Below are 7,571 nucleotides of genomic sequence, written 5' to 3'. Positions count from 1 at the left end.
GCGACGAGATGGACACCCGGGGGCCCTACGGGGCGGCGCGTCCGGGGCCCCCCGCCCTCCTCGCCCCCCCCAATCTGTAGGCCCCCAAAGTTGTGAATCACGCCCAGAACTCGCGCCGCGGTTTGGGTTTGGACTCTCCCTCCCCCCTTCCCTCCACCGGCGAAGCCATCACGATTCCTCCCCCTCCCCCTCCCGTCGCTTCCCTCTTCCGCGACTCGCAAAGCGCTCGCACTTTCTCGAGAGGAGCGCGGGCGCCAGTTGCCTCCTTTAAAGTTTGAGGGGCGGTGGCGGCGGCGGCCGGGCGGCGCGGGGGAACACAGCGGCCGCTACGGGCGCCGCGCCGCCGTCCATGTCATTCCACTTCAAGTGACTTCGTGTGATGTCAGCCGAATGTAAAAGACAGTGACCTCACGCGGAGGGGAAGATGTTTGCCATCAAAATGTGATCGCGAAGAAACCCTGCATGGCTCGGAACGCATCGCCTTGGCGGTGGGGGAAAGAGGTAAACGCGGGCCGGCTCTCCCGGCGCTCTTTAACTTCGCGGGGTCACTGTCCAGCTTCGCAGCCTGCGTGCGGAGGCTCCAGGGCAGGGCTCGGGGGACTTCATTTGCGGCTCTTCTCCTCCTCTCTTTTCTTTCTCTCTCCCTCCTTTCCCTTTGTAAACCCTACCCCTTTCAAAGTCCCGGGCTAGGGGCTGGTAAGTTCCTGCGTGCGCCCAGTTAATGGGCGGTAATTTGGTACCCTTGGGTGCACTTTGTTCGGCCCTGTTCATTTGAATGCAAATGGGTGACCTGGGACTAACAAGGTGCTTATTAAACTGAGGTTTCCCCTCCTGCCTTTTCCGGAATGCAGACTTAAGAGAGGCTGCGCCCCGGCCCAGTCCGCCTCGCCTCCGCGCGCCATGGCCAGCTCGGCTTCCCTGGAGACCATGGTGCCCCCGGCCTGCCCGCGTGCCGGAGCGTCGCCGGCCACTTCCAAGACGCTGGCCTTCTCCATCGAGCGCATCATGGCCAAGACGTCGGAGCCCCGCGCGCCCTTCGAGCCGCGGCCCGGGGCGCTGGACGCGGACGACGGCCAGGGCAAGAAACTGCTGAACCTCTGCTCGCCGCTGCCCTGCATGATCCCCCTGCAGCCCCTGGGCTACGAGGTGCCGTCCAAGACGCTGCTCAGCTACTCGGAGCTCTGGAAGAGCAGCCTCCGGGCGGGCGGCGGCGGCGGAGGCGGCGGCGGCGGCGGCGGGGGGGCCCCGGTGTGCGGCGCCAGCGGCTTGTGCAAAACCAACTGTGGCGTGTGCTGCAAGGCCGAGCTGGGCCTGACGCCGTCCGCGCTGCCCGCGGGCCGGGTCATCAAGCCCCAGGTCATCAACCAGGCCATGGGGCTGCCCGCCAGCGGCTCGCTCTACTACTTCAACTACCTGGACTCGGCCGCGTACCCGCCGTCGGAGCTGCTCGGCGGCCACCTCTTCCCTTCCGGCCTCCTCAACGCGCAAGGCCCCGCGGCGCTGGCCGCGCACCCCAAGCTCTTTCTGCTGGAGAACGCCAAGTTGGCGGGCCTGGCCGCGGACAAGTTCCCGCACCCGGCCACGTATTCGCACAAGGAGCGCCTGCCCGCGCCTCTGGAGCAGGTGCTGAAGGAGAACTCGGCCCTGACCGCCGAGCGCGGCGGCGTCAAGGGCCACGGCAAGCTGACCGGGGGCTCTTCGGACGGCAAGCCCAAGAACTTCACCTGTGAGGTGTGCGGCAAGGTGAGGCCCGGGGGCCGCGGGGCCGGGAGGGGAGCGCCGCTTTCCTGGGGGCAGCCTGGAGCGCCCCTTTCTTCAGATGGGGAACTCTCCAGTAGCTGCCTACCCAATGGGGGGGGGGGTGTAGCTGGACCTCAGTTTCCTATTCTGCAAAATGGGGGTGGCTTTGTTAGCGGCCTTGCAGGACTGGCTCCAGCAGCGGATTGGAAAGCGCTTTGGAAATTGAAAAGGGCTCTGGTTTCTGAAGGGGGTGCTGGCTGCTTCTAGACCCTCGTGTGGCCACCCTACAAGGCCCCCTCGTGTCCCTCCGTAGGTGTTTAACGCTCACTATAACCTCACCCGCCACATGCCGGTCCACACCGGAGCCAGACCGTTCGTGTGCAAAGTCTGCGGCAAAGGCTTCCGCCAGGCCAGCACGCTCTGCCGGCACAAAATTATCCACACCCAGGTACGTGGCCCCCGCGGCCGGGCCCCTCCGCCTCCCAACCGCCCCGCGCCCGACAGATGGCTTTGGGGAGAGGCTGGCCAGTGGTCCCCCTTTTGTCCCTCCCGTGGGGCTCGTGTCCCTTGGAGGTGCCTCCGAGCTGCCCTCTCGCGACTGGGGCCTCGGTGACACTGTGCGCGCGCCCCTCTCCGCAGGAAAAGCCCCATAAATGCAACCAGTGCGGCAAAGCTTTCAACCGCAGCTCCACGCTCAACACGCACATCCGCATCCACGCAGGCTACAAGCCCTTCGTCTGCGAATTTTGCGGCAAAGGCTTTCACCAAAAAGGTAACGAGCCTGGCGGGGCCCTCTCCTCACCTGGGGATTCGGCGGGTGGCGCTGGCGGGAAGGCGAGGAGAGATCCGGAGAAAGGGAGCGCGAGAGCCGGCAGGCTAGGACGCAACATTTCTTTGGAATAGGGTTTTGTCGGCTTTAGGTGGACTCTTCCTGGGCCGGGGAGTAAACCTTGCAGGATTCAGGGTGGGTGCACAGGGACACTCACAATTTGGGGGGTGGGAAGGAAAGAGAGGGGGCAGAGAGAAAGGAAGCAGGAGGAGGGCGTATTGCCTTGTAGCAAAAGGTTCCCTTTGTAGCCGGGACTCCCCTTTCAGATGAAAAAAAAAAAATGCGAAACAAAATCCACCTCCTGGGAACCACGTAGGACTCGCGGGGAAACGGCCACATGACCCAGCAGCCGCAGGCCCAGCGCCGCTTTGGGATTTCCCAAAGCACCTTTGTGTCCCTAGGTGGTGGCTGGGGGACGGCAGGGAGTACCTTTAAAAATGAGAAGGGAAAAAAATGAGGGCGTCAACCCGGATTCGTGCAAATTTCTTCGAGCGAGGCAGCAGCCGGGAGAAGGCCTCCAAGCCGCCCAAAAGTTTCCGGGCCGGCCGGAGAGCGGCGGGAGGGCTGGAGCGCAGGTCTCGGGGAAGGCTGGCGCGGGGCGCGGCGAGGCGCGGCCCTCGGTCGTGTCGGAGAGCCCCTGGCTTGACATAGATGAAGTCTGACAACTTCTTCACTCGTAGAGGTCGTGCCTGCGCAGCCAAGCGTCTCCTCCTTTGCGCGGGCACCTGAGCCGTCCCCGGGACTGGGGGGGGGGGGGGGAAGCCCCCCTCTTCCACTCCATCCCCCCACTTTTTTTTTTTTTTGGTCTCCTGTAGGGAACTACAAGAACCATAAGCTGACCCACAGTGGCGAGAAGCAGTACAAGTGCACCATCTGCAACAAGGCCTTCCACCAGGTCTACAACCTGACATTCCACATGCACACCCACAACGACAAGAAGCCTTTCACGTGCGCCACTTGCGGCAAAGGGTTTTGCAGAAACTTTGACTTAAAGAAACACGTGCGCAAACTCCACGACAGCGTTGGCCCCGCAGCCCCCTCGGCAAAGGACCTGACCGCTCGGACAGCGCAGAGCTGAGAGCTGCTGCCGCCTCGCTCACTCTTTCAGCCCTGTCCCACCCCCCCAAACAGAGCATACGTACAAACTCATTTCTAATATTAAAAAAGGGGGAAAAAACCCAAACAACTTTAGCAGAGAGGCTAGAATCTATTTATCGAAACCAGCATATTTTTGGAAAGCTAAACGTTTCCTCGATGACTGGCAGCAAACGCGCGGCTCCCAGCTTTGTGCATTCGGGAAACTTTATTTAAATCCAGTGCGCCGCAACGTATTTAATTCCAAGGCCTCAGCTTCTCCGGCGGCGGGGTTTCACCCCAACCGGTCACCGTGAGCTCCCCAGAAGAGCGCGGCGCCCCCCAGCCTTCTTTATACAGCCATGTAAATCCTCCTGTACAAGCGAACACGAAATATATGCATATATATGACTAAATAAACAGAACCCGTAGTGCGCGTCTTTCCCCCTCTCCCCTCGCCCTGAAGTCATCTCGGCAGCCCCCAGGAACGCCAAGGAAATAGAAGTTTATGGCATCCCCTCCCCCAAACGCGACTGCCCGTGGAGTGCCGGGGCCGGCGCTCCCGCGGCGCTGGAGCGCTTCCGCCGCGGGAGGAGGACGCGCGGGCCTCCAGCAGGCCTCCACGTGGGGCGAGGTTTCTATGCAGTGACTCGTCCGACGCTTGGGATTCTGGGTTTGGCCTCGTTGGGTTAAGACTTTTTTTTTTTTTAAGTGTTAAAAGTGGCGTGGGGGAGGGGAGCAGCTTTTGGGTGTGACCGTGGGCAAAGCGGGGGTCCGCGGCCAGGGCACGGTCCCGCCCCGGGGCGTCTCTGGGTCCGCCCCCTCCTCTGGGCCGCCTGCAGGGATCCAGCCCGCTCCCCATCTTCCCAGGCTGCGGGAGCTGGAGGCTAAGGGTCCCCAGGCCAGCGGGTGCCGGGACCCGCGCCGCGAGCGCCGCAGCCGGAGCGCGCGCCGGGGCCCGCGAGCTCGCCGCCCGCGTTCGGCGCCGCGCAGCCAGCCGCTTCCTGAATAGCCATCTCCGCCGCCGAACGCGCTGATGAAATGATCTCACGCTTGCTTTCTAAGTAATGACCCAAATTAAGAGAGAAAACAGAGACCCTTCAAACAGCATTACATTAATCATCTAATCATTCCCAGGAGGGGGCCGGCCACCGCCGCCCCGTTTGATCCGAATCTGGATAATCAAGAGCTCGGATTACTGGCGCGGCGCGCTCTTCCTCCCCCCCCCCCCCCGCACACACACACACACTTTTAATATCCGCGCGGCGATTCAGCCCACGTCTTCTGGAACAATGTTCCCCAGCGCCAGGAGGAAATGCGGCGCGGGGTCCGGGCGTGATCTTTCACGCAGCCTCGCCAGTGCGGGGGCGAAGGAGGCTAGGCGCTGACCCCGTGAGGATTTCCTCTGCGGGGGGCACGGGGCTGGGTGCGGCTATTTAGAGGAAAAATTGGTTAGGGCGAAGGGCAATCTCCAAGTCACTCTGAAAGTGACTTCGTGCGAGTTTGATCCCAACGCCTGGTATACAGTAGGCGCTCAGGGCAGTGAGCGCCCGTGGCTTCCACAGACACACATTTCCCGGGCACTTGCTCCATGCCAGGCCCTGGACATTTTCTCTCGAATGGTGACCACACCCCGCAATCGGGGAATTAGTCCCACTTTACGGACAAAGAAATCGTGGCAGCGATGGCTGAGTGACATACCCGCGGGACAGGGCTAGGAATGGCCGGGTTTCGAACTCTGGACTTCCAGGGTCAGCAGCCCAAGGGTGGGGCCACGGGAAGGACGTGCGGAAGCGGGGTGGAAGGCCTGCCCTGGTCTGAGGCGTCGGTAAGGTCCCCTACTCTCAGACCCGCAGCGCGGGGAAGGAGAAGAGTTGATCTTGTTTGCACAGTGGACGACGACAGCTTCCTCCGGCTGTCGCGGGAGTATTTTTAGTACCTCCGATTCAGAAATAGGAACGTGTACATTAGAATTCCATTTCCTGAAAGGAGAGCGTCCTCGTTTTTTGTGTTCTCCCCACCCCCCAACAAGTCTGGGGAGATGCAGCCAGGGGAAGGGGGGATGAGGAAGCGAAGGGGGGATTTAAATGTTAGCTCGTTCTGGCTTCGGGAAGCTGAGGGAAGATTGGGACCCAGAGGAATATGCAGATTCAATTCCGAAATCTCAGTGGGTGCCACCCACCCCAGGAAACCCCAGGATGGGTGAGGAGGACTTGGCGGCTACGGGTATGGAAATACTGCCTTGCTTTTCCCAGACTTCTATCCCTGGGGAGATTGCAGACCGATTGGAGGAGCCAGCTCCAGCCCGTGCCCTTACTGAGGGTTTTATTAGCCCGCCTTTCCCCATTTCTGGAAGATCCTGGGTGCTTCAGGACCGTCCGCTCAGCCAAAAGTCTTTTTGTTTTCTTTTGTTTTTTTTTGTTTGTTTGTTTTTTTGACTTCCGGAAAAAATCCTTTGCAGACGTGCTTCTTGGAGACCAGGCAATGGTCAGGCCAAGCTCGCCTCCTTCCCAACAATCCCAGAACGCTGGGCAAGCGGCAGGCAGTCCAAAATCTAGCGCAAAAGCATCCTTCTTGCAGAAGTGGCGGAGAAAGGTAGCCTGCATGTGGAAGTCATGATCAAGTTCTCCTTTAACCTTTGAAAAAAGAAAGGATAAATCAATAATTTATGGGGTACCCCCATCCAGTGAAATCACTTCCCCAGCCATCAAGTGAGAGAACTTTCTTGGAGAAATCCTTCTTTAATAAGTTTTCAAGGGAGAAAGAATAAAAGGGGTCACTCATCTCATAAAACTTGCACAGTTTGTTTCCAGCTGGCAATTCTGAAAAGGGCCGAGGGATTGCTTGCTTGTAAACCAGGCGACAGATGAAAATAAAACTGTGGGCCTTGCTCCCTTGGACTGCTCATATCTGCAGCCAGAGAGAGAGGTGCCGTGGATGTGGCACAGGGGTTTACCTGAGCAGTTTCTGGTCTATGCCAACCTCCTTGAGGTTGTTTCCTCCTAACCTGATTGTTACTTAACCCTCACACTGTCTCCTGCCAATCGCTCTCACCTGAGTAGGTGTTATTTCACATCTGGTGGTAATTGTGGATAAACAGAGTGCTCCTGTATCTATAGGGCTCAGCTCCGCTTTTGACAGGTTTGAAGTTGCTCCTCCCGAATAAAAGATGTCTGCTGCCTTCAGGTGGGGGGCTCAGGAAAGGATTCCTTCTCCTAAAAGGTAGTGCTAGAAGAAAGGGAATCTTTTGCCTGATTACTAAACAACTTTCCCAGCCAGCACTGAGTCCTTTCGGTAACTATCATAGCTGAGACCTTTCTTAGTTATTCACCATGCATTGGAATTGGTGGGCGAAAGGCTCTGTTTTTCTAACTACTTTGTCCCCTCTTCTTAATATTAAACTGTTTGCATGACTTGTAGTTTGCAATATTAATACATGACTTAGACAAGGTAATCATCAACTGCATATTAATATTCTAACCTTGATTAAATTAAAGAGGCCGCCCTTAAAAAATATTTTTAAAAAAATCAAATTGCGGGGGAGGGGAATCCTGTCACAGACATAAAAAAGACTCCAATTATCTTTTCCCCTACAAGATGTTTGTTCTGTCCATGACTGCTCACACTTCAGCAATCTTGCCAGCAAGCCTCAAAAAAAAAAAAAAAAAAAAAAAAACCCCTCTTCCAAAGCCACAGCCTTGAACATAACAGATTGAACAGTCCTGTTGCCTTAGGCGGGTTAGAGGTTCCTCTCTGCAAAGAGCGACACAGAGAAGTTGCCAGCAGCCAGACACATTTTGGGGGGCACTGTGCTCGCTCTTTCGTTGCTGCAGCAGCGGGTCTCTCTGGTCCCCGTTTTGCCGCTCGGCCCACAAGCAGAGAGTCAGGACCAAGATTACAGCAACAAGGTGCCCAGGTGTGCTGGTGC

At 58.3% G+C, this 7,571-nt stretch overlaps 1 protein-coding gene across 1 annotated transcript; it reads left to right on the top strand.

Annotated features, from left to right (window-relative positions):
- The first annotated feature begins 857 nt into the window (after positions 1–857).
- On the top strand, positions 858–7,319 carry FEZF2 (FEZ family zinc finger 2). The gene is made up of 4 exons (XM_004482453.4): positions 858–1,743; positions 2,054–2,188; positions 2,380–2,512; positions 3,385–7,319. The coding sequence occupies exons 1-4, from the start codon at positions 901–903 to the stop codon at positions 3,645–3,647; spliced, it is 1,374 nt and encodes a 457-aa protein (XP_004482510.3). The 5' UTR covers positions 858–900; the 3' UTR covers positions 3,648–7,319.
- Positions 7,320–7,571: the final 252 nt, after the last annotated feature.

The sequence above is a fragment of the Dasypus novemcinctus genome, chromosome 26, assembly GCF_030445035.2.
Source record: "Dasypus novemcinctus isolate mDasNov1 chromosome 26, mDasNov1.1.hap2, whole genome shotgun sequence".
Taxonomy (NCBI): domain Eukaryota; kingdom Metazoa; phylum Chordata; class Mammalia; order Cingulata; family Dasypodidae; genus Dasypus; species Dasypus novemcinctus.
This window is presented reverse-complemented; position numbering and strand designations above follow the sequence as displayed.

Excerpts from the sequence above, each read along its gene's own strand:
- FEZF2 (XM_004482453.4), top strand. The coding sequence starts at position 901 with ATGGCCAGCTCGGCTTCCCTGGAGACCATGGTGCCCCCGGCCTGCCCG. Across the intron at positions 1,744-2,053 it reads CCTGTGAGGTGTGCGGCAAG|GTGTTTAACGCTCACTATAA; the intron begins GTGAGGCCCGGG and ends GTCCCTCCGTAG. Across the intron at positions 2,513-3,384 it reads CAAAGGCTTTCACCAAAAAG|GGAACTACAAGAACCATAAG; the intron begins GTAACGAGCCTG and ends GGTCTCCTGTAG.